General features: G+C 43.2%; 1 protein-coding gene across 2 annotated transcripts; it reads left to right on the forward strand.

Annotated features, from left to right (window-relative positions):
* Nucleotides 1-437: 437 nt before the first annotated feature.
* On the forward strand, nucleotides 438-26057 carry TBC1D10B (TBC1 domain family member 10B). 2 transcript variants are annotated; one of them, XR_009154997.1, is made up of 10 exons: nucleotides 438-4896; nucleotides 10342-10441; nucleotides 10569-10676; nucleotides 12590-12696; nucleotides 13564-13678; nucleotides 15994-16059; nucleotides 19014-19203; nucleotides 20189-20343; nucleotides 21124-24543; nucleotides 25716-26057. XR_009154997.1 is itself a non-coding variant. In XM_058181909.1 (9 exons), exons 1-9 carry the CDS (start codon nucleotides 4061-4063, stop codon nucleotides 21829-21831), a joined length of 2385 nt encoding a protein of 794 aa, XP_058037892.1. In that variant the 5' UTR covers nucleotides 438-4060; the 3' UTR covers nucleotides 21832-26057. The 2 variants fall into 2 exon arrangements, 1 of the variants encoding a protein (XP_058037892.1); XM_058181909.1 differs by having other exon boundaries at nucleotides 21124-26057.
* Nucleotides 26058-26428: the final 371 nt, after the last annotated feature.

The raw sequence follows: 26428 nt of genomic DNA on the forward strand, positions 1-26428 counted from the left end.
CCAAGTGTGGCCTTACCAAGGCATTATAAAGTGGCACTAACACTTCACGTGATCTTGATTCTATCCCTCTATTTATGCAGACCAGAACTGTGTTGGCTTTTTTAGCAGCTGCTGCACACTGCTGGCTCACATCTAAATGGTTGTCCACTAGGACTCCAAGATCCCTCTCACAGGTACTACTATTGAGCAAGGTACCACATATATGGTACCTGTGCATTATTATTTTTTTGAGGACAGACAAGACAATAAATTATTTGAGGATAGACAAAACAATAAATCTGCAAAGCAATTTTAAAAGTAGGTCAGATAGTCACAACTGCTAGGAAAATATAGAAAAGGTGTAAAGAGGTGAAAATGAGACAACAGGAAGTCAAAGATAACATACAGTACGACTTTATCAAGTTTGAAGAGGTCATGGATACAATGTCTGCAGAAAATTCCCCTATTGTTGTACCAGTTTATTTCTCTACTTCCAAGCAGGTAGGTACAAGCAGCAGAGAATTGGTCCATTTTTATTTTTGTTTAGGACGAAAAAGACAATGTGTTTCTGTTCTCTTCAAGAAACAGAAAAAAAAAGTCTGTCTACTTGGCGCAAATACAGGTAATCCTCAACTTACAATTGAGCCGGCCATTTATGTTGCTAGGTGAGACTTTTGTTAAGTGAGTTTTGCCCCATTTTTCTTGCCACATTTGTGAAGTGAATCTGGCTTCCGCATTGATTTTGTTTATTAGGTCACAAAAAGGGATCGCTTTTTGCCCACCCTCTGGGACACTGCAATTGTCATAAATATGAGTCAGTTGTCAAGCATCTGAATATAAATTACATGACCATGGGGATGCTGTGCAAGTCATAAGTGTGAAACATGGTAATAAATCGCTTTTTTCAGTGCTGTTATAACTGTGAATACTCACTAAGTGAAGTGTTGTAAACTGAGGACTACCTGTACTTTTAACAAAAATATACTATATAGGATATCAGACAATCTTCAAACATTTTTATCAAGATTGTCTAGTATGAAGGATCCTTGGTGCTGATTGTCTTGTGTGCTGTACAGACTGTACTTCTTTCTACAAAACCTCTTCCAAAATGCTGAACCAAGATCCCAGAATATTTTATTAGACTGAAAATGATTGGCATAACCAACAGAAGCTTTGCTCATTAATTTGCTCTTTGAAAAACTTAGTAGAGGTAGAAGTGGATTATTGTAAACCTGGATGGAGTATGGTTCTCTGAGAGCTGCAGGGTTGAATTCAATACTTAAAAATCAATACTTACTGCATCCCTTCTAACATTCAGGTTCCTTTCTAAGGATCTTTAGATACTGAAGACTGAGATTTTACAAAGGCCAATCGGAAGATTTAGTTCTGGGATCAATTCATGTGCTGTAACTAAGAATCAACATTGACTTGATGGCACTTAATCAATGAATATCAATTTGGTGGCATAGTCCTTTTTATCCTGTTTGCTGTTAAATGTAATGTTTTAACTTTTAATCTCCATTTTTTTTCGTCAAGTCCCGTACCTGAAGGTTGGGACTTGAAGTTGCTGTCAAAGGAAAAAGTGGTGTGATTTTTACACGCTGACAGGCTATGAAGGATTGAGCTTCAAGATGGGCAACTTTATAAGTGGGGGAGATCCTTGGTGATTTCTGAGCTTTCTTGTTTTCTTGCAGACGTTTCATTACCCAAACTAGGTAACATCATCAGTGCTAGTAAGGAGTGGAGTTTACTCTCTATTTATATTCTACTGATTGGCCCTGGAGTGCTCTTAAGAGATTCTTTGGTTGAACTGTTTACTGTTGGATTTTTTTTATTTATTTGCATTTATATCCCGCCCTTCTCCGAAGACTCAGGGCGGCTTACACTATGTTAAGCAATAGTCTTCATCCATTTGTATATTATATACAAAGTCAACTTATTGCCCCCAACAATCTGGGTCCTCATTTTACCTACCTTATAAAGGATGGAAGGCTGAGTCAACCTTTTGGCAGTTTCTTGATTAGGGTATTGTTTATTGATTGTCTATGGAGATTCTCAATCATCCAAGTGATGGTTGTCCCAAAGGTGATTTTTCAAGAGGCAACTGGACTTTCTATTTTTTTCTTGAAGATGTTTCACTTCTCATCCAAGCAGCTTTTTCAGCTGACTGGAATGAGAATGGAAGGATTTATATTCCTTGCAGACAGCTGGTCATTTGCATTCTTTTAGATAATTGTTAAGGCCACTTTGAGGTTTATCTGTGTCCTTAGGGTCACCTGAGTGGTGCAAATGAGTGTGGAGCCTTCTTGGAACTGCTGAAAGGATTGTGGTGTAGACTAGAGATAGATGATATAGTATCCTTCCCCTTCTGTTGAGAAACGGCTGTTCAATTTTGACATAGATGGCCTCTTTGATCACTCTTTCAAACCAGAGGTCCTCTGCTCCAAATATGGACTTTGCTGTCTTCAAAAGAATGGCCTTTGTCCCAATGATGGACATTGTCCCAATGGGTTTGTTCTCCTATGTTGTGCCATGCATTTATGAAATGGTTTTGTTTTTCCAAGGTACTGATTTGCACATGGCTCGCTGCATTGTACTGCATATATCTGTTTGTGGCTGGGGCAGACTTGAGATGGACAATAAAAATACTGGGGTGGCCAAGCTTCTGCCTTAGGGTATTCTTGGATTTGTTTACTTGATTGTTGATCTGATGGAGTTAATCTATGCTGATCAGGGTGCTGACTGCTGGAGGAGAGGTGCTTGGGTTTTTTTGTTCCCTTTTCTGGAAGGAAGGTTACTGTCCCAAGAAGAAACGAAAGCATTTAGCAACGATCCAAACAAGAGGAAACAAAAACTTCGGAGGGAAGCGAAAACCTCGAGGCCGGTTACTCAATCAGCGTCGCCGCTTCTTTTAGATTCCCTTTTTGCTTCTGGGATCCTGACGTTGCACAGCATACGGAAGAAAACCGGACCGGGCAAAGCAAAGGCCGTTAGACCCAAATAACTGGCAAAAAGAACGTTAAAAACCGTCTTTCCGGGGCTTCGCGCCCTCCGGACCCTCCCCTCACCTCCAATTCGCCAAGCCAGGTGTCAATCCAAATCCCCTCGAGGCAATTCAGCCAATCACCAAGCTTGAATTGTTCCCTTATGGGTCTCTAGATCAGACACTCGTTAGTTTAAAATGCGGAGCTCGGCAAAGCGTCGTTATTGTCTCGGAGCAACGCCTCCCAGCCCCTCAAGAAATATGTCGGGTCTTTCAATCGATCGGCCAAGGTTCGACACATTTGCGTCCAGATTAACAACCCGGCGCTTTATTGGATTGGAAGGACGCTACTCTGAAAAGACTCGAATTTACGGCTGCCGTTCATTTGACGACAGGCCGTCGCCTCTACTGCACCAGTGTCGCGTGCGTTGATGGCACCGAGAGGCGGGATCTCCCTGCTGATTGGAGGGGGCTTGCCGGCTCGTCTTTTCATTGGTTGTGTAGTGCCTCCTCTGCCTCCAAACAATGACTTCGGTCTACTTTTTTGCGGCTTCTTCAGCTTCCCGGCTAAGAAAAACGGAATCCCGACCCTGCGTTCCTGTCAACGATTGGCGGACGCTTCCCGCTAGTCCCGCCTCTCGTCGGAACACCTCGTCTCCTCCCTTCCTCATTTTCATCGCAGTATCCCACAAGTCCCCTTAGTGATTGGCTGCGTCCCCAAGCCCCACTCTATTCCGATTGGCTACTTCTCCGTAGGACCCCTGTCTTCGTTCCGAATCCCTCTGCGTACATTTCTTTCTTTCTTTCTTTTAGTCCTTTCTTGATTGGATAAACCTGTCTTCCTCCTCGCTGTTCATTGGGTGAAACGTCGGCCCAGAGTGCGTGCGCAACTCGGGTGGCTTTCTCTGGCTCGCTCTTTTTCCGGAGGTGTCGCCGTCGCCGTCGCTGCTGCCGTCTAGGTGGGGGGGGGACGGCGGTAGGGAGCCGCGAAGCTTTGAGCTTCTTTCCTCTCGTTTCCCTTCCGTCACCGTCGCTCAGGCATTGAGCTGGGCGACCAGGCCACGTCCCCCCCCATTGGGGGGGAGGGGGGCCATTGTTATGGAGACGGGTTCTGGGGACCCTCCGTCGCCGCCGCCTCGGCCCAATGCTTCTCGGTCGGTCCTTCACGTTCTCAAGCGGAGGGCTCCGGCTCCTGAGGCCTTCGAAGGGACAATGAACAGCAAGCCAGGTTTGCCTCTGGCCACAGCGAACGATGCAGCAATAAGCATGGACCCCGGAGAAGTGCCAACCGGTGCCACCCCGGCAGCACCTTGCAACCCTACAGAGGTGACGTTAACCACGATGATTGCAGAGATGACACTTGTGGCCAACAGTGCTGGAAAGGGGGCAGAGCCTGGAGAGGCGAGGTCTGAAACTGTAGCGATGGATGCTGGAGACGCGTTTTCGGGGGATACAGTGGTCCCTGTGGTCAATTTGGTGCCTCCTGTCATCCCTAAGGCTACCATGAACGAAGGTGGGGTGATGCCGGCATCGGTGGCTTTGCCAAGAGACACAGTAGTGAAACCCCTACCGGTTGCACCAGCTTCACCAACCGTGATTGTGGTGGCCCCCAGTCCTATGACCCCACCGGAGAAGACTTCACCAACATCTCCAGAGGGTTTGATGCTTCATGACTTTTCCACTCCTCGACCACCTCAAGATATGGGTTCCCAGTCTAGCCTGGGCACTACTGCATCCAAAGTCCCTCCAGCTTCTGATACTTTGAGCTATTTAGATTCTGTTAGTCTCATGTCGGGCACGTTGGAGTCGCTGACTGGTCCTGGATTCCTTGACGATGCTAGCTCTCTGGGGTCTGATTCTGAAATCAATGGACTTGCCTATCGTAAGACTGATAAATATGGCTTCCTGGGGGGCAGCCAGTATTCCATTACACTGTAAGTATTGGCATCACTGTAATGGCCTTTCTATGCTGGGGAGAAGTGGTGCTTTATCTCAGTCAAACTAGTCCCGCTGATAGGCATCCCTCTCACTTGGACTAGAGTGCTGATAATGTTGTTGTTAGTTGCAAAGTCGTGTCCGACCCATCGTGACCCCATGGACAACGTTCCTCCAGGCCTTCCTATCCTGATAATGGAGAGCTTCAAATTTCTGCCCTGTGGTCCACCAGTTCTTATCCTGGTGAAAGTGAACTCAGCAGAAGTAATTGTGTCTTAAGTACTGTTCTGATTACGTTGCCACAAAGTTAAAGAATATAAGTGGTCCATAATTGATCAGCTTTCTTAAATGACTTTTTTTCTAGTTTGAGACTCTGGGATACTTCCTGCCTAAACAGGGGGTTGGACTAGAAGACCTATACCGTCCCTTCCAACTTTGTTATCCGTCTTCTTATCTAATACAGTTTTCTGAAGAGATACAATAACGCTTCATTTTTCTCATTAGCATTCAGAAAGGAATAATGAAAAATAATTGTTGGTTTTCAGTAAAAAAAACTTCCCTTTCTTCTGATCATTCTGTATTTGGCATGCATCAAATTTGAAGGGCAATTAACGAATTACATTTTACTTCCTCTAAAGAAATGGACAATACTCTACACACTATTCACATCTGCATGGGAGGGAAGGTCCATAAATCTGAGTAGCTTAGGGCAGTAAAATAGACAATTGGACTATCTCAGATTCCTTTTCCTTGAACACTTAAATATCACATTGCAACATTGGTTCTCTGGTCTGTCAAATGAGTCATTTCTCCATTCCATATATAGCTAAGATGTATTTCTATCCTCTTTTCCATAACTATATTTTTCCTTTTCAGTTTGCCTGCTCTTCCCTTTGGTGTGAAATCAGAGTCGTGTCTCTCGGGGTGTGGCTTTATACACCTTTTCATTGTGATTGAGTGGCTGTATTTCTTCACTTGGCCCATACGTGTGATGCATTTTTTTGTTTTTGAGCACCAGTAATGTGGCTCCTGACAATCTTTCTGTGGTTTCTCATTGTTTTGAATACTTGTCATAAAAATCATTCCACATACTGTTCTCTTGAAATCATCCCTATTGCAGTAACTGCATATTTTTGTAATGATGCAAAAAGAAAAGCAGTAAAAAAAATTCCTGCTTCAGAATTTTGACTGGTCAAAACATCAAAAAGGTGAAGTCTTCTTAAAGTCAAGATTGAGTCTGATAACTTTAATTGATATCTATAGACATTATAGATAATTTTCATGGCAATTATAGACAAGCAGCTTGCCACTGCCTCCTGGAATTTTTCTTCTTTTTTTGCTTCCCAGTCTAGCCTATAATTCTGGTATTTCACTAGGGCAGTGTTTCTCAGCCTTGGCAACTTGAAGATGTGTGAAAACACTGCACTAGAGTGAATATAAGCATTTCCCATTCAAATTCTTGCAAGCCTGCTTCTTCTGTTTAGTTTCAGAGCCTAGATAAGTTCAGGAAGATGCTGCATAGATAAATTTATATAAGCTCTGTGCACACATACTATGAGCCTTAATTTCAAGCAGCTTTTAAAGCTCCTGATTGTTTTAGAATCAGCTTATGTTTCCCACGAGACTGCAGCTGAGAGAGGGTGGCAGCTACAATAATGAATTTGTGCTGAGGTTGATGCATTCTTTGTGCAGCCTGAAAAACCACGTGTTGCCTTTCCAGAAGAGCTTTGGAGCACTGCCCTTTGGAATTTATTGCTTTTCTCCTTGCTGTCTCTGCCACGTTGTCTCAACAACTATTCAGCCGGGGAATTTGGAGTTGATTGAAAAGGTTATTGTGCAGCAGTATGGGAAACGGTGAGCCTCTGTGGCCTTCGATCACAGTTACATGCAGTGTACCAGATGTACCACTTTCCACGGTCCCTGAGTGGCAGGTGCCAAACTGTTCTTTCCAAACTTACATGGCTATGCCAGCATTATACACTGCTGACTGGAAGGGAGCATTTTTCCCCTCTGCAGCCCTAATCTCTTGTGGCATGTAAACACTGTGTGTGTTCAAGCATCTGGACATTGACCCATTCATTATGGTGTCCATTTGGGCACTAATGCAGCAATTCCAACAGTTGTCTCTGAAACTAACCGTTCATTAAAGAAAAAGATTTGCTAACAAATGCCAACTTTTCTTATGCAGCATTAGATTCAGCCTAAGATATTTCAAGATGCTGAAGGAAATTTCAGAACTCTCTTTCTAGTTCTAAAAACCTTTAATGTCTGCTCCTTTGTCTAACAGCAGCTGGTCCTTGTTCAAAGGAAGATCGAATAATCAGTTTCATCAGCTAGCAGATGAAAGTACGCTTCTAAATAGGAATAGGATATGGTAGAGACTGTACTCAGTTATAAATTGTTGCAGCTAATTGCTATTTATTAGCATTATCTCCAAGGAACTTTCTCTGAACTTGCTTAAGTTGCGGTTAAAATAGGAGGTAGAACAAAGCATGCCCATTTTTGCTAAATAGGAAAGTTTCTCACAGGTGTGTGCTCTCCCTCCTGAGGCTGCTGATATTTCTCTGTAGGAAAGCAGATAATGAAGCATGTTAACATTATAGATTAAGGTGTAGGTTTTGCTTTGTTTCAGTTAGCGTACGTGCTGTGGGAGGGGATGATGGTGTTTCTTTGTGGCAAGATTCTCTTTTTGGTTATGGATTAGCTGCTATTCCTGTCTAACCATCTGTACTAACCTTATGTCGTTCTCAGCTGCTTGTGGAGTGGAAACCCTCTACAGGAAGCCTGTTTTTTGAGGAAAGCTGATCAGCACAAGCCAGAGTAACCAATAGAAAAAGATGTGCATGCTAAGAACTAAATTGGCTTACAATTGAAAAAGAGAAGGTAGTATTTAGCATTTGACTAAGCTTTGAGTATACTTTCCAGTTACATTCACTTTTATTCATAGCTTGAACTGGAAGACAGGATTAAAAAAGAGTCTAGAACTGCGGTTTGCAGTTCATATTTAACCATTTTCCTTAGCTTATTCCAGTAGCCAAACATTAGCTACAACATGGGTCGGATGTAAATTAGTTGTGCAATAGTATTCTCTTTTTTTCCTCCACTCATACGTCTATGTTTTCTTAGCAAATATCTTTATATATTTGCCTTTGCCTTCTTGCAGAATGTTCCTTTGACTTCCTGGACTAGTTTATCACCTTGGGATTTGCTGATTGGGTCCGACTCAGTCAGGTCCGACTAAGCAGACCTTCTCATATTTTTGAGTCCAAATAAAATTGGCCAGGTGCTGAGACCTGGCTATTGATCGGTGCGATCCAAATGATCTCTTGTCTATCTCCTGTTTATCCTTGAACAGCTTTTGGCAAATTGCTTGGAAGGTTTAGGAGAGGACACATAAGGAAAGGAAGGGCAGGATGCAGATTTGAGGTGGCATTAATGACCAAGTCCAGGATTGTATCTGTGACCAGTAAGTGACCGGAGGCTGGTTAATAGGCTTCTTTAGGGCAGTGAAAGACATGCTTAATAATGTTGGCGCATCTGCTTCTTTTGACAGAGAAAATATGTTTCACAAAAGCACCAGTTACTGCCTTCTTCCTATTGGTGTGGCTTTGGGGGAACAGTATTCTTCTCGCCCACTCAGAATATTTATTTCTATGACTTTTTACAATCGGTCTCCCCACTTCCTGTTTGGCAAGCAGCCCTTCCTGTTTTTTGCTGGGTTTTGTTAATGAGAGCCCTGCCTAGATGTTGCTTTATGATCACCATCAACCCTGAACCCCCTTGCCTGAAACCAATAAAGTTGGGTACCTTCAATCGGATGCTGCACCATTCTAGTTTTTCGTATAACTAACTGAATTCTCATTGCCCCATAAGCTCTCAGGAAAGACTCAGTGGATTGTGACTCACAGCGGGCTGAAGGCAGCTTCCTAGTTTCAGATCACACTAGCCCAGCTGCCCTGCACGTTCTTTCATGTCTTTGTTTTATTGTTATGGTGAAGGCTACGTGTGAACTTTGTTTGTGGTGGTGATGTGCATCAGCTGATGCTGGAGGCAATAATGGGCAGTAAGAAACCATAAACAGTGTGATAGAGAAATATTTCTGTGAGATACTGTTAGGCCGGAAAGACCAGGTCCACGCATGTGAAGGTTCAGTTAAGCTGATTTATTGCTTAAGGCCTGTGCATAGAAATTTTCTCAATTATTTAATTAATTATTTTCTCAACTAATGGTCAGTATACCTTGATGAACGTATCTTTTCTTTTATGTACACTGAGAGCATATGCACCAAGACAAATTCCTTGTGTGTCCAATCACACTTGGCCAATAAAATTCTAAAAAAAAAAAAAAAAAAGTACCAGGGTCAATGGTTCTCGGTTAGAGTTGGAAGTACATTCGCAGCTACATATGGATTCTAGGCTGTTCCCTCTTTTCACCCAACCCCCAGGTTCTGCCTTTCCTTCTCCTATGGATAAAAATGTATAAGGAACTCTTCTCCCACAACCCACTTGGAGCCATAAAGCAAGGGGGAGATGCCAAAAGTATAATCCAGGATATATATTTTTTACCATGTACAGCACCTGACTGCGTGTGTGTGAACAATGAAGAATGTGTTAAATTATAGTGTCTGCAGACAATTTAGCTACATATAGACCTAAAAAAGTTAGTTTGTTCAAAATGGCATGACTATAGGTAGTCCTCAACTTAAAACAGTTCATTTAGTGACCGTTCAAAGTTACAATACTGAAAATTAGACTTATGACCATTTTTCACACTTACAACCATTGCAGCATCCCCATGACCATGTGATCAAAATTCAGATGCTTGGCAACTGGTTCATACTTATGACAATTGCTGTGTCCCAAGATCATGTGACTTCCTTCTGCAACCGTTTGACAATCAAGGGCAATGGGAAAGCTAGATTCACTCAACTGGGTTATTAATTTATCAGCAACAGTGATTCACTAAACAACTGTGGCAAGAAGAGTCATAAAATGGGGCAAAACTCACTTAACAAATGTCTCACTTAACAACAGAAATGTTAGGATCAGTTGCAGTCGTTAGTCAAGGATCACCTATACATGCTAGCTTAGAGGGTGTGATCCATCTTGTCACAATGAGCAAGTGATTGTAGAGCTTCCAAGAAGTAAGATGCTGGGGTTGGGGGGAAATAGGTAAGCCTTGGAGAAGTTTAGTTTGCCACCATCCGAAAGGTTTGTCTTTTAGGGTTTGAATTACTTTGCTCTTCCTTTCTCAGTAAAGGAGTTTACTTTGTCTCTGCTGGTATGAAATCTCAATATAAAGGAGAGGGTGAGCGGTCTGTCGTATTGCATAGTTCCTTAATCCTTCCCCTGAAGAGCAGAAACCATAGAATTGTGCAAGGCACACAAGATTTGTAATATTTTTTTCTTAGCTCCTCATCTTCCTCGTTCGCTTTTTTGCTGCAGGGAAAGCGCCATCCCTGTGGACGTGGCCAGACAGAGGGAACTTAAGTGGCTGGACATGTTTTCTCATTGGGATAAGTGGCTGTCACGTCGATTTCAGAAGGTGAGCAGAGATTAGGATCAGAGACCTCTGTTCCTGGTTAATAAAGAAGAGCTTTAATTTCTGCTTGGGGTTTTTTGAATTTCTGTCTTTTTACTTCACGTATTAATGATTGTATATTTTATCGCAGGTGAAATTGCGGTGCCGGAAGGGGATTCCCTCTTCTCTCCGTGCCAAAGCATGGCAGCTACTCTCAAATAGCAAGGAACTTTTGGATCAAAATCTGGGGAAATTTGAGGTATTTCCACAAATATTTTAAGGCTACTAAAATATACAAAGAAGTCTGCTTTCTTATCTTGGAGAATGCATAAGGTTTGATTATGTCTAATAGATATATTTATATCCTGCTTTTCCAAATGCAACTTATTCTGAGGTAGTTTATACCTAATATCAGTCTTCCATCCTTTATAAGGTAGGTAAAATGAGGACCCAGATTGTTGGGGGCAATAAAAGTTGACTTTGTATATAATATAAGATACAAATGGATGAAGACTATTGCTTAACACAGTGTAAGCCACCCTGAGTCTTCGGAGAAGGGCGGGATATAAATTCAAATTAAAAAAAAATCAAGCTATATTAATTTTATATATATATATATATATATATATATATATAAAATATATATATATATATATCTCCAATGGATTCCAGAGAAATAAGATTACCAAACTAATCCAAAAAGAACCCTCCACTAAAATCCAAGACAGAGGACAAGAAAACGGCACAGCCCTCCTCCCATATATAAAAGGCACCATAGACAGAATCAGCAAGATCCTCCATAAACACATCAAGACAGCATTCTGCACAAACCGAAAAATATCCACCATCCTAAGAAACCCCAAAGACAAAATTGAGTTAGAAAATCAAGGAGTATATGAAATCCCATGCACCGCCTGCCCCACCACATACATCGGACAAACCAACAGAAGAATAAGTGCACGCATTGAAGAACACAAGAACTCAGTCAAAAAAGAGGAACCAACTTCTTCCCTGGTCCAACACCTTAAAGCCACAGGACACGATATTGACTTTAAAAAGACCAGAACTATCGCCAAAACTGAACACTTTAACAACAGAATAATCAGAGAAGCCATTGAGATAGAAAAACGCCCACACAGCATGAACAAACGAGATGATACCTCCCACCTACCAGCCATTTGGAAACCCGCCCTTATTGACAAACGAGTCCCTAACACGAGGAATGATACCAGACTCACACTCACGAGGTCCACACAGGATGTTACCACCACACATCCACCCAGAAAGCAGACCCAAACCCACACTGATCATGAAGCACGACCAAGGACCAGAAGCCAGACCGCAGCTGCAACATTAGCCATTTCAAACCCCTCCAATCCATACATGCAGCAGACTGACACCCACTATGAAGATGTAGCATGACCACGAACACGAAGCCAAACAACAGCAATGCAGCTCACCAGCTCAAATCCCCCTGCAACTCAGACTGATCTGAGCACAACCAAGCCCCCACCCAAATAGGACACACCCCCAGCCAATAGCACAAAAAAAACCCCATCCAATCAGAGCACAGCCAAGCTCCCACCCAATCAGTTCAAACCCCCACTAGCAGTTAAAAAGGAAGAAACAGCTGCAATCACACATTGCTCCCAGAAGCACGAAGCTGAAGCCTGAAGATGACGAATGAGACTTCGTCGAAACGTTGCCAAGACACTTCCAATTTTACGCGGGAGAAAACCCGAATAACCAGATTATATATACACATATATACATACATACATACATACATACATTCATAATAGCTATATTAATAGTTTATTAATAAACTGCAATAAAAATGCCCTAAACTTAACAATTGGGAACTCTCCTGAATAACAGGGTGGGAAGGGAGAAGGTTGAGCTGGAACAAGTAGACACCTGGAATGTCTTTCTGGAATCCGTTCCATAACAGCAACTGTTAACAATTGATCCAGTGAAGCAGCATTTTTCAACCTTGGCAGCTTGAAGATGAGTAGACTTCAACTCCCAGAATTCCCCAGCCAGCTTGTCTGGCTTCAAGCTGCCAAGATTGAGAAACCCTGCATAGAGGCAGTATGGAAAAGTCCTCTAAGATAGGCTTCTGCCTCCAAATTCACCAACTTCCCTTCCTTGTTGGCTTTTCTCTTCTCTTAGGATTTGGAGCGTCAGCCTGGTGATCCCAAATGGCTAGATGTGATCGAGAAGGACCTCCACAGGCAATTCCCTTTCCATGAGATGTTTGCAGCTCGAGGAGGCCATGGGTGAGAGAATTAAAGAAGTGTTTTTTGTTCAGTGCTCACAACTCTAGGGTTGGAAAGTCACTGTGATCCTTTCCGTTCTCAGAATAAAACAGTTTTTTCTCTACACACTAGATCAGCTTGTCACCCCCAACTCCTTTTGAAATTTTTCATAAGCATGCAGGTAGTCCTCAATTTACAATCACAATCGGGACCAGGATTTCCATTGCTAAACAAGGTGGTTGTTAAGTGAGTCACACAGTTGTTAAGTGAATCACATGGTCATTAAGTTGAATCTGGCTTCCCTCATTGACTTTGCTTATGGGAAACCAGCTGGGAAGGTTGCAAGTGCAATCACATGATCCTGGGGTGTTGCAGCTGTCCTAAATACATTGCAGTTGCCACAGGATCATGGGGAAGTTGTAAATGCGAGGACCAGTTGTAAATAACTTTTTTCAGTGCTGTTGTAACTTAAAACAAATGGTGGTAAGTTGAGGACTATCTGTATTGACCCAGCTCTTTTTTATATTGAATTGCCTCTGCCACCCCAGCCTCTACTGTCTGACCTGCTCCTGTATCTGACCTCTGAAGTGCCTTTCAGTGCCTTTCTTCATCTCTATACTTAAGATAATGGGACACAGGGTTAATCATGAACTCATGTCTGCCATGACACTTTTAGCTGTTTCATTAATATCCTAGCACAAGATCTGAGAAATGCTGAGCATTAATTGGCCTATAGGCCTTGTTATTAATTAAAGACCCCAAAGAAACATGACAGAGAATTCTGCTTTCCTAGAATTTCCTAGAGTTTGGTCTTCGTGAACAGGGAGCTCCAATAGAGTCCCCAGAGTCTAGATTAAATTTTCCACTCCTCATCCTTCTCCGTCACAGGCAGCAGGACCTCTATCGCATCCTGAAAGCCTATACCATCTACCGGCCAGAAGAAGGTTACTGCCAAGCACAGGCGCCCGTAGCTGCAGTTTTGCTGATGCATATGCCTGCGGAGGTGAGGAGCTGCTTCATTCGCACTGCAGTTGCCAGCTTAGAAAGCATAGTTTCTCTGGGAAAGAACAACACTTCCTAGTTTTACTTATATTTGCAGAATATTTAAGTAGTTTGGAGCGTGTATATCAGGGGTCCCCGATCCTCAGGATATGGACCACTACTGGACCATGTCTTATTCGGAACAGGGCTGCACAAGGGGCATGTTGTGTCCCACTCCTCCTCTGACGGCCGGGTCGGGGAAGTCTGTATCAAGCGTGGTCACAAAGCCTCTGCAGCTTTGCCAAAGTTCTGTCAGAGTTCTCAGGGCAGGCAGGAGTCCAAGGTGTGATTTCAGCAATCCAGATTAGACTTTGCCTGACTCAAAGAATGCCAGAAAGCAGATCCTTTATATAGGCCATGGGGTGTGGCTCCATGACTCAGCACTTATCCAGGCCTGCCCCTCCCTTCCTTTTGCTGACGTTGCCTCTCCATTCTCTGGAAGCGTGGATCTGTCCACCCTCCAGCTGCCGGCAATTCCAGCTCGTGACTGGCTTCATGCTCCTCATGCTCACATGCTGTGGGGGAGGGGTTTATTTGCTCATTCTGTCCGGGCATGGTGCCAAGACTGGGGGCTGGAGGCATGCCAGACCATTCGTCTTGCTCAGTTTGTCCGGGCATGGTGCCAGGACTGGGGGCTGGAGGCATGCCAGGCTGTTCGTCTGCACTATCAGTCCCTGGCTGAGATAACAGGAGATGAGAGGGGCCCGGCTGCGGAGAGAGGGACGGGCGAGGCACAACAGGGCAGGCCATTGCGTGTATGCAGCTCCACTTGCACAAGTGGCACCCAAAGGCTTTTCCCTTGCGTGAGTAGAGATGTGTATGTGAGTGAATACTGCTTGGTCCAGTTCTCCTTTCCCCCTTCCAGCTGGGCCGCCAAACTGCCTATTCCTGATACTCCAAGAGGGGAATGGTGAGAGAAGAGGCTGAATGGGACGAGTGTGCCCTGCTCAGCTTTCTTACTTACTGAAGCTGCCTGTGCAGGACACCTGGTCCGCTTTTGGACCGTTGGGCATCCTCAGTTTGTCTGAAGGAGCATGAGACAGTGCCCAAAGCTTTTGCAAATAGGCAAAAGGCGTTTGTCGTGTCCCACTCCTCCGCTGACGGCCGGGTCAGGGAAATCCGAATCAGGCTTGCCTCTGCAGCTCTGCCCAAAGTCCTAGCAAAGTCCTCAGAGCAGGCAGGAGACCAGTAAGTGACTTCAGCAAGATAAGTTCGACTTTGCCTGACTCAGAGACTGCCAGAAAGCAGATCCTTTATATAGGCCATGGGGTGTGGCTCCATGACTCAGCACTCATTAAGGCCTGCCCCTCCCTTCCTTCTGTTGCCTCCGCCTATCCAATCTTCTGATGCGAGGGTCACTCCAATCAGCTGTTGTTGGAAGTAAACTTTCCTCAGGCTCACATGCTGTGGAGGAGGGGGAGGGGTCTAGCTGCTCTGTTTGCCTGGGCATGGAGCCAGGGCTGGGGCCGGGGGATGCTCCCTCCTCTGCAGCCTGCTTGGGCATGGAGCCAGGGCTGGGACCGGGAGGTGCCCCCTCCTCTGCAGCTTGTCTGGGCATGGAGCCAGAACTGGGGCCGGGAGGCATACATTCCTCCGTGTTCGGGAGCAGATAAGCAGACCCCGGCTGCGGTGAGAGCGTACAAGACACAACAGCTTTGGGGGGAGCAATTTCATGCTGTTTCAGACTTCCATCCCTTTGCAAACGCTTTTGGCATGAAGCCTGAAGGAGCGCGAAACTGTGCCCCAAAGGCTTCCCTCTTGCTTGAGTGGAGCTGCGTGCATTCCGCCACCACTCGTGAGACCCAGTTCCCCTCTCTCTCCCAACCCACCCAGGCCACCAAGCCGCAAAGGTTGAGGATCTTTGCTCACCTACACATCAATCTCTATCCTTTTGGACTGCCAGGGACTTTACCAATTCCAGAAGCTGCGTCCAGAGCATTGACAGTGACCATATTTTCATGCAGCATCATGCATGTGTGAGGTTAAAACATAACCATTACACTAACTGGCAGCCGTGATGGGATCTGGGTATCTTCTCAAATTGTGACTTTGCTCTCCTTCTGTGGCTTTGCTACGGGCTCTGATATGTTACTTCTGTGTCATTGAAGAAACCTGAAAGCCCCAGGTTTGGGAAAGGGCTAGGCCCCTGAATTGAATTTGCTGCCTTAGTAACTGAAAAATTATAACTGGCAGTTTGCTAGAATGCTAGTCTGCCATGCACCCAACTGTGGCTACTGCAATTATCCGGGTTAAAGATTCCTTGGTCTCTCTCCACAGCAAGCTTTCTGGTGCCTGGTGCAAATCTGTGAGAAATATCTTCCTGGGTACTATAGTGCTGGATTGGTAAGTTTGACTGCTTTCCCATAGAGAAAAGCACTTTACAATTCTTCACTGGGAATACCTTTTGTATTACAAGTAGTCCTTGCTTAATGCATTAAAGGTAAAGGTTCCCCTCGCACATACGTGCTAGTCGTTGCCGACTCTAGGGGGCGGTGCTCATCTCCATTTCAAAGCCAAAGAGCCAGCGCTGTCCGAAGACGTCTCCGTGGTCATGTGGCTGGCATGACTCAACGCCAAAGGCGCACGGAACGCTGTTACCTTCCCACGAAGGTTGTCCCTATTTTTTCTACTTACATTTTTACATGCTTTCGAAACTGCTAGGTTGGCAGAAGCTGGGACAAGTAACGGGAGCTCACTCCATTACACAGCAGCACTAGGGATTTGAACCACTGAGCTGCCGACCTTTCAATCGACAAGCTCAACGTCCTAGCCCCTGAGCCACCGTGCATTACTGCACTTCTATTAATTTTCTCATCGTTCCCATCACCAATCTCTTTCCACTTATGACTGTATGACTGTAACTCTGTTGCTGGTAATCCTTATGATTTATATTGATATATTGACCATCATTTGTGTTGTAAATGTTGTACCTTGATGAAGGTATCTTTTTTTTATGTACACTGAGAGCATATGCACCAAGACATTGTAAGCCGCCCTGAGTCTTCGGAGAAGGGCGGGGTATAAATGTAAAAAAAAAAAAAAAAAAAAGACAAAGTCTTCGTGTGTCCAATCACACTTATCCAATAAAAAATTCTATTCTATTCTATTCTAATGATCGGTCACTTAGCACCCGTTTGAAGTTACAGTGGACTCCTCAAAAGGAACTTACTACCCATATTTGAAGTTACGATGGCTGTGCCCTCCAGCTGCTCCTCCCCATGCATTACATGCATTACATGATTGCCTTTTGAGTGCAACTGGCCTGCATTTATGACCATTTGCAGTGTCCTGCAGAGATCTGACTACGATTTACGATCCTTTCTGGTGGGGCGGGGGGCAGCCAATGAGATTGCTTACTGATTGTGGTGTTTGCTTAACAAGTGCGGGGCATTTGCTTAACAACCGCTGGAAAAAAAAAGACGTAAAGTTGGATTGGTCATGTGGATGCCTCAATTTATGGCCATCATAACTTACAACAGGAAATCCTAGCTCCCTTACAGTCATAAGTTGAGGATTACCTGGGCACAGAATCTTCCAGTGTAAGGATGGGCACTAGGGGTTTATTTCTTTTTAAAATTTTAACTATCTTGAGAATCAAGGAGTTAGCAATGTGGGTGTCACCAGAAGGAAAACAATTAGTATAAAAGCTCCTTTTAAAGGATGCATTTTTTAAAACAGCCAAAATAGATGTATACAAATAAATAAATGTATAGGTACTCCTCAACTTACAACAATTCATTTAGTGACCATTTAAAATTACAACGGCACTGAAAAAAATGACTAATGTCCATTTTTCATACTTATGAGCATGGCAACTTCAATGATCAAAATTCAGATGCTTGGCAACTGACTCGTATTTATGACAATTGCAATGTCCTGGGGTCATGTGATCCCCTTTTGCAACCTGACAAGCAAAGTCAAAGGGAAGCCAGATTCATTTAACAACCGTATAGCTAATTCAGCAACTGCAGTGATTCACATAACAACTGTAGCAAGAAAGGTTGTAAAATAGGGCAACATTCACTTAACAAATGAATCACTTAGCAACAGGAATGTTGGGCTCCATTTTGGTCGTAAGTTGAGGACTACCTATATTAAGCTTGCTGGAAGTTTAACAGACCCGCTTTGATTTTACACCTTGTTGGTTTAAAAAATAGGTTGCGCTGATGAAAAATATTCATTGGTTGCTGAAAGATTGTTCTTGGCGGTGGAATCTTAAAGAGTATTGGGGGAATTATAAATGGAAAGGTACCTTATTTTGGCCTGAAGATTTCCAGTCTGTCTGAAACGGATGGAATTCCCTTATTAATGTACAGAAATTATGGTATTATCTAAGGAAGACATAACATTGTCTCTAGTAGAAATATATACTATGCTGGAGGAGCCTGGAAAAGAGCTGGTGGCCCAAAGTTTGAAAAATATTCAGTAGGGCCTTGGATTTGAAGACAAAACAAAAAGGAAAAAAAACACCCTTTTGCAGCTCCTTAAAGGAGCTCATCCTCTTTCAGGATTGTGTAGCTGCAGAGCAGTTTAGAAAACAGATGCTGTGGTCTTCCCGACAGACGCTACCTGCAAACTTTGGCTTTCCACAGCTAGAATATGTACTTCTTGTAAAGAAACACAATGGTTTTTCTATTGAGCCACCTCATTCATCTCAGTTGGTTTTTTGGCAGGTTTCTTCTCCAACCTCTTCTCACTTCCCCTTCTCTCTTCCCTCCCCCACCCTAGATCAACTTGAAATTTCATATTCTCTGACTGATCTTAAGACTGAGTTAAATCATAACTTATCTATCACAAGTAGGCTGACTTCTGGCAGGTGTCTGATGATAAATAAAGCTGAGCCCTGCCCACCCCTCGTAGGTCAATCTAGTTTCTTAATTCATTGAATGGAAAGGAGCAACACAATTTTTGCCTAGAGAAACCTTGAACAGTTGCAACCATTTCAGTCTTGCAGATTTTATTTTTTTTTGGACTTCAGGAAGCAGGATGACCCATCATAATTATTATTTTTTTAACTTTGGTTTAGAATGTCATATGAAGCTTTAGCACTTAGTCTGGTGTCTCAAACCAGCCAGCTATGCTATGTTCAACAAACAGTGGTTAAGCAAACAATAGCTTGGTGCATTGCACGATTCAGTTCTGCATCTGATCTCCTCAACTTTCTTTGCTGCTCATAGAGGTTATAAACCCTATTGAGACCTTGGAGATAAAAGATAAAAGTATTGGCGGGGGAATACAGGCTATCCTGTCTAGAGCTCCTGAATTCACTCCAGTTCCCATCTGTGCTTCTTGTTTAGGAGGCAATCCAGTTGGATGGGGAGATCTTCTTTGCGCTTCTCCGACGAGCGTCTCCCATTGCCTATCGTCACCTGAAGAGATACAAGATCGACCCCATCTTGTATATGACTGAGTGGTTTATGTGCATCTTTTCCCGGACCTTGCCTTGGTGTTCCGTGTTACGTGTGTGGGATATGTTTTTCTGCGAAGGTGAGCTGTGACCTTCAATTATCTTTGGATTTCTGTTAAATGCTGCATGCCTGCTTCTTCCCTTAAACAGATTCCATCAGGAAGGGAAAAGACCCACGGTGATTCTGCAGTGTCTGGTTTTTTTGCCCCCTGAAATGCTTTTAATTCACTGGAGGAGAACCTCCCTCAACCATTATTTAAATAGTCCTGGCCACCATCTTGGCAGTCTCAGTGTTTAACACACACCCCACACCCCCCAAAAAAAAGGAAAGAAAGAGAAGAATTACATGATGTCAAATCTAGTCTAACATGATTATTCTTGAAATAGTACTGGGGATCACTCAATCTCTTTTCCAGGAGAACTAAGCTAACAAGTCCGATGTTTGTGAATTATGCATAGTATTGAAAAAATTGATTTTGTCTGTCTCAGTGCTGGTGCATTGTAACTTGGAATTCCATTGTATTCCACGAGGCTTGTCTTTGAAAGAATGCTTGGAATAACAGCTCCAGTATTTATTTTATTCTTATTTATTTACTCAATCAAGCCCTCCTCAACCAAATGATTCTTTGTGCTAGAACCCGGGATTATTAAATAAAAAATGTGATTATAGCAAAACATTCAAGATAGGCCAAATGATTCTCTGCATAGGAGCTTACAATAGAATCCTCTTTGTTCTATAAGGTAATGGTGATCACTCATTCAGTGAGCAATAAAATGCCGATTAGAGCCAGGGATAAGTGGTACATTTTCCTAGTAGCTGACAACATACACCTTCACAAACACCCAGAGGCCCCTGATTGGTTGCACTTTGTATAAAATGGGGTGCTGGATTTGAGAACCAAATTCAACTAGGGTTGTTTTAAAATCTTACAACATTTCTCCTTTAATGGATTTCAACTGCATCAAATCTTGCATTTGTGACCATATCCTTGGGCCTCTATTCCAACTTTCTTCCCCCTTTTTCTTTGATTTGATACTTTCTTTCTCCTCTTTATCTTTTTGCAGGAGTGAAGATAATTTTCCGGGTGGGCTTAGTGCTACTCCGGAATGCCTTGGGCTCAGTGGACAAGTTGCGGTCTTGTCAAGGCATGTATGAGACGATGGAGAAATTGCGAAATCTCCCTGTTCAGATCATGCAAGAGGAATACTTGGTACATGAGGTGAGAATCCCACCTTTTTTCTTTGTTGCTTTTCTTTACGTATAATGCTGCCCCAAAGTTTTTTGGCCATGTAATAAAACAAGGTTTTCAAATATAATGTAAACCAGGAATGTGAACTATGGCAATTTTACAAACAGTGGACTTCAATTGCCAGAAACCCCGAGCCAATCGTGCTGCAGGCTATCTTACCTGACCATTCCTTGGGCAGCATCTCTTCTCTTCTCCCAAAGTCATCTCACATACTTTTACATCATCTCACAACTCTCCATTTCCCTGAGATCCTCAAGTCTGCTGAAATAATCACATTATTAATTTATTAATGGATTTTAAATTCAGAAAGTTAGTTGGGATGCTTAATGCTTTCTGAATATCACATTTACGCAGTAATTTGAAATTGGCTGATAAGAATATCATAGTTAGCTTTTCTTTAACTATGTAATTAAAAAATACTTAGAAAGCTTTTCCTGGCTTTAATGCTGTGATGGGCATTGCTAGGATTATGTTTTTGTGTTTGTATCATTGGGGGCAATGTGCTGATTTTGTAAATGGCTTAAGAGAGTGCTGTAAAGCACTTTGAAGTAGTATATAAGTCTAGGCGCTATTGCTTTATGTATAAAAGCAAAGGATCCGGTTCTATTAACTAGTATTTTGAATGGGATTTACTCCTGGCTTGCATGTACTTCATGACAAAGTCCTCAGCTGTAGAAGGAAAGGTGGATCAAAAGATGCCACATGTACTTATTCCTCCTTCCCCTGTTTCTTTCTTCTTCTCTGATTCAGGTGATTAATCTTCCAGTTACTGAAGCCCTCATCGAGCGAGAGAATACTACCCAGCTAAAGAAATGGCGGGAAACTCGGGGGGAGCTCCAGTACAAGCCCTCCCGCCGACTCCATGGCTCACGAGCCATCCACGAGGAGCGCTACCGTATGAACCCTCCCCTGACAGCCAGCGCCAGCCTCCTGAGCCTCACAGGGCTAAAGCACAGAGTTGCCCTAGGCAGCATCAGCGGTCCCTCTTTCTCTCCAGCTCATTCCATAAGTACCCTGGCTGAGTCGCCTTCACCTTCCCGGGTCCCTGCTGCTGCCCAGAACCAGGTAGTGGTATCCGAAGGTCTTCACGCTGCCCTGCCCTCCCCTACCGGGAACAACACCCCCTTGGGTGGACCTAAGAAAAGCAGCAGCAGCAAAGTGGAAAAGCGAAAAGAAAAAGAACGGGAGAAGCAAGAGAAGATAGAGAAGGAGAAGCAGAAGCTGCAGAAGGAGCGGGAGAAGAAGCTGCAGAAGGAGCGGGAGAAGCAGGAAAAGGAGCGGGAGAAGCAGGAAAAGGAGCGGGAGAGGAAGCAGCAGAAAGAACGAACCAAAGAGGAAGCCAAGTTAAAGAAAGAGAAGAAGCTGTCTTTGAGGAAAAAAGAACCCAAATCGGCTCCTGAAGATGGAAGAGATGGGGAAACCTCAGGGGGCTCTGTGCTCCAGGACACTTATTTTTGAACAATACTAAAGGGGTGGGACAGCGCAAGGCTGAGCAACATCCGAGGACCAAGAACATGGTTGCCACTAGAGGCATAGTGTGGTTGAAGGACCCAAAGGACTGGAGGAGAGGTACGCCAAGGGGAATCGCAGCTGGACATGGAAATCCCCCAGACTGAGGGTCAGAGGGGGTTGGAGGAGAATTACCTGGAGTCCATGGGGTAACCTCTTTTGTGCACCTGAGGTGGGCTTGAATCCCCCATCCTGCTTTCCTCGACCGTAAGGACCAGAGAGAAAAGGTCCACAATAGCTGCTGTGCTCTATGCGTGGACACAGAACTTGGTGGCCCGTGTGAATTTCACCACAACCGACACAACCCTCCTCTTTCCCTCCAAGCTGGGAGCCTAACCAAGGAAGCAATTGCGTTCTTTACGAGTACTTTGTACAGAACTGCTTTCCCTTTAAAACTGTTTAACCGCTCCAGGGATGACATCACCTTGCTCCAGAAAGGCAAAATATGGACTCTGCCCCCTCCCCAATATTAACAGACTCTTCTGCCATTGCAAAGTGGATTAGCCCTTTCAACATTCTCACATATTCCCCCCCTCCAATTCTCTTCGACTTAGTGGGCTTCACAGGGCACTTAGGAAACATCCCATATAGATAGGTACTTGCCCCCTCCCTCTTTGCATGGCTTCTTACAGGCTAAGCTAGCTGCCTTGTTTCCTGCCAAATCACCTCTCTTTTTAGAACCATTTGTTGTTAGGCAGACATGGAACCAGGGTAGCTTCTTTGAGCTTGGACATTCAAGAAAAGAGAAGTTTGGTCCTGTTGGCTTTTTGCAATGATGTGTGTCAAAACTGTGGCAGAAGATTAAGGAAGCTAGGATTGGCCAGTTGACTGTTCCCATATAAGGGATTCCTAGCAGTCAACAAGGGGGAAAAAAACCCTCAGTTTCTAGAAAAGTTTGCTGCATTGGTGCAGAAAAGAGAAGTAATTAGAATGGGTTCAAAAGAGAGGCTGCATTTTCTGGTTCTCTGTTTTTGACATGTAGTCAAATAGTTTTAGTCAGAACAAAGTGGGGAAAAAAGGTCAATTTCCTGCCCTTCAGAAGTAGCTTTTGGCAGAAACATTCCTGAGAAATCTAGGAGGGTAACTTTTGTCTGACCGCTTGCTATTTTGTCCAAAAGAGGTATTAACTTTTGGGGAGAACTGTCCCCAAGAAGAGATTTTGGCAAACTGTGTCTCCCCAAGTGGCTATAGCTGTAAATTATTGAAATATTTGTTACATTTAGCTTTAAATCCTATCCCTTAAAAACAAAAGATCTCCATTACAGAATAAATTCCTTAAGAATTAGTTTTTAACCTCCACTGATTTACTTAGATAGTTCCTGGGGTGTACTTTTTGAAGATAACTGAAGACGTTTTCCAATTTTAGTGCTGCTCCCCTGTCTTTTCACAAAACCAACAGGGTTTCTTGAGCAGTGGCTGATAAAGCTGGTTTAAAACTGGTTTTTAGCTTGTTGATGTAGATATTAACAAATATGATGCATGCCTGATTTCCTTGTCCCACAAAAATGGGCCTTTAAAGCAGTATTTCTCAACCTTAGCAAATTTAAGATGTGGGAACTTCAACTCCCAGGATTCCCCAGCCAGCATGGGGAATGGTTGAGGAATTCTGGGAATTGAAGTCCATACATCTTAAAGCTGCCAAATTGGGAAACACTATTTTAAAGTAATTGGAATGTATTTTGCTCTAGACATTTTTTTTTCTGTGGTTCGCTGTGCGGCCACAATGGAGATCTGTTTCCTTTTAAGGAGCAACGTGCTGATAACTGCCTTGCAAATCTTTAATGGTGGAGCAGAAGGCAACTGTCAAAACTCTGGGTTTCTATTCTATGCAGTCTAGGAAAATAATATTGGCAGGTCATAGGGTTGATCAGCCTAGGAATGGTGGAAAGAGGTTTGGGGAGTTTGAAACTGGAAGATAAATTCTTGCTGCATTGGAAGTCAGACTGGGCTACAGTATTATGAGTCCATACTGGATTCATGAGTTCCCAATTCTTCCGCAGCATCTTTTCCTTCTCTTATGTTCTTTGCAGTTGTGAATAGTTTGAAAATCATGAGCCTGTTTCAGAATTTCACTTCCCCAAATATATCTGTACCAAATAGCAGTTTCTCTTTGGATTCACATCCCTAACGAAAATGTTCTATTAACGTATTCTCCTCTCTGTATATACTTTTTCTCTCTAACACATATATTATATATATGTTTCAGTATTGTAATTATGTATACAGATCCTTGGTTTTTTTTTTCTTTGACCTTGTGCTCTTATTTAATGGGACAGACACTGGAAATTAGGAATCCATCATCTCCCCATGCCTTATTGTTATTTTTAAAGTTTTTTTTTTAACCGCTGCCCCTAATTTGGTCAAGCAGTAAATTACAAATAACTCTTTGCTGTCCTACTTGTTAATACTTTTTCTTTGTTTTTAAAAAATAATTTGTGCTTCATTTTTATTAGATTTCCTCATCCCTCCTGCATTGCTTTGTCTAAAAATGTTAACGAAACAAAATGGAGACCAAGTTTGTCGAGTGACTTTGTTAACCAAGGAGGAATTAGACTGAAATTCCAACACTGGAGTTTTTTAAGGAAAGATTGGACAACCATTTGTCTGAATCGGTGTAGGTTTTTCTGCTGGAGCAGGGGGCTAGATTAGAAGACTTCCAAGGTTCCTTCCAGCTCTTTTATGTTGTTATTCTGAATTAAGCTATTTAATTTTTATGGGATGGTTCAGATCGAAAGCAATGGTTTGTTTATTGAAGAAGTCCAGGTTCAGAAAGCCTGTAGCACACAAATTTCAATTAACCAGAGGGAGATGGATTCAGACAACCCAGACCCAGAGTGATGTAGATTTAGTCCTAAATAGACCAGATTGTGCTGAGAGTCAGACAGATTCCTTCTGGACAGCTAACTGCATTCTCTGACATCTGTGACTGAAATCAAGTCCTAGAGAGGTTTTGCTAAAACCTGGTTTTTCTAGGCACTCCATCTTGTTGTACATTTCATCCCATGCCGTATGAGGGCAGGGGGCAAAATGGACATAGATGTGAAAGTGGCTGATTTTCCCCTAACCTGTACAAGGTTGTTCCATCTCTTATGGTGCCACCCCAGATTTGTTTTCCCCTTCAGAGGGAAAACTGTAGGAAATGGAAAGGGAGCTGTTTGGAAATGGAAATGTTTGGCAGCTGCCAAATGAATGATTTGATCATCCAAGACTTGTGTGGACAGGCCTGGCGAGGGGGAGAGGTGGAATTCTTGGTTCACCACAAAGCCTCCAGTTGGGTCAGCCCTTTGAAGCATTTTAACACCGGGGTCTGTTAAAATGATTTGAACACATTACACATCCTGAATTTCATTTTGCTCTCCTGCTGATCAGAAATATGAAGTATGATGAATCTGCCACGGTCATTGGAGATTTGAACTTGCATTCCCCTCCACTTGTTTCTGTTGCAGTTCCTTAAGCATTTTTATGAGTTTAATTAGGCTGGGGAAACATTTAACTGGGAAGGAGGCTGTGAAGCTGATAAAGAAATACAGTGGTAGTTTGGTACTCATCATTAATTGATTCTGGGGGAGGAGGCGCAATGAGTACCAAAAATTAATAAGTACCAAACAATTTTTTCCCATGTTGTGAATCACAAGGCAGCCAACACCAACAAATTCTAGCTGGTGTATTGAATGCCAAATAATGAGTTCCGGGACAAAAATTTTCACATCAAAACGCGTTGAGTACCAAATTGGGTGTTTCAAACCAGTCGAGTGGCAAGATACCACTGTAAATATTTCACATCCCTTTTTTTCTATGTGTAATTTACATGAGATTCCTTCCTGTCTTCCTAGCCCATACATTCTGTGATTTTGTAGCCCTCCAGATGTTGAAGTCAATTCCTTGGATTTAGCCCAGAGTTCCACAATCTTTCTGGCTTTGCAGACTGGTCCCACATGAGCGTCAGGCAAGTGTGCTCAAATGCACAGTCCCGCTTGTGTGAGCAATGGGTATGTACGCCTGCTATGCGAGCTCGCCTACCACTTCCACAGCCCAGTTCCGAACGGCTCAAGGCCCAATAGTGAGCGTGGCCCAGGGGTTGGAGACCCCTAGTCTAGCCAATAGGGAAGTAACAGCTGGACATCATCTGATTCTGGACAGTCATTTGAGAGTGTTCATGTTTCATTGGAAACATGGCAGAAGTAGGAAAGGAAAATGAAGCACTATATTCTGGCACCTAAAAGAAGGAGTAAAGTATAAATATGCTGGGATTATAATTACACCTAAAATTATATATATAATTATACTGGGATTATTTTGTGAACCCGATTCTCTATTCTCTTCGTTGCCAACTGACCCCCCCCCCAAACTAAATATTCATTCTGGTATTACATACAGTATATATATTTGCCGTCATTTTAAATAAAGTAAAGTAGTGTATGCTAGGCGTTGGGTCATAGCACACAGTTCAGTTTTATTCTTTTTTGTTATATTTAAGAATCCAGAGAGAAAACCTTGAAATTTGAGATTTTCTTCAGAATAAATAGTATTCAACATCTCATCTTTG

The sequence above is a fragment of the Ahaetulla prasina genome, chromosome 4 (assembly GCF_028640845.1).
Source record: "Ahaetulla prasina isolate Xishuangbanna chromosome 4, ASM2864084v1, whole genome shotgun sequence".
Lineage (NCBI taxonomy): Eukaryota > Metazoa > Chordata > Lepidosauria > Squamata > Colubridae > Ahaetulla > Ahaetulla prasina.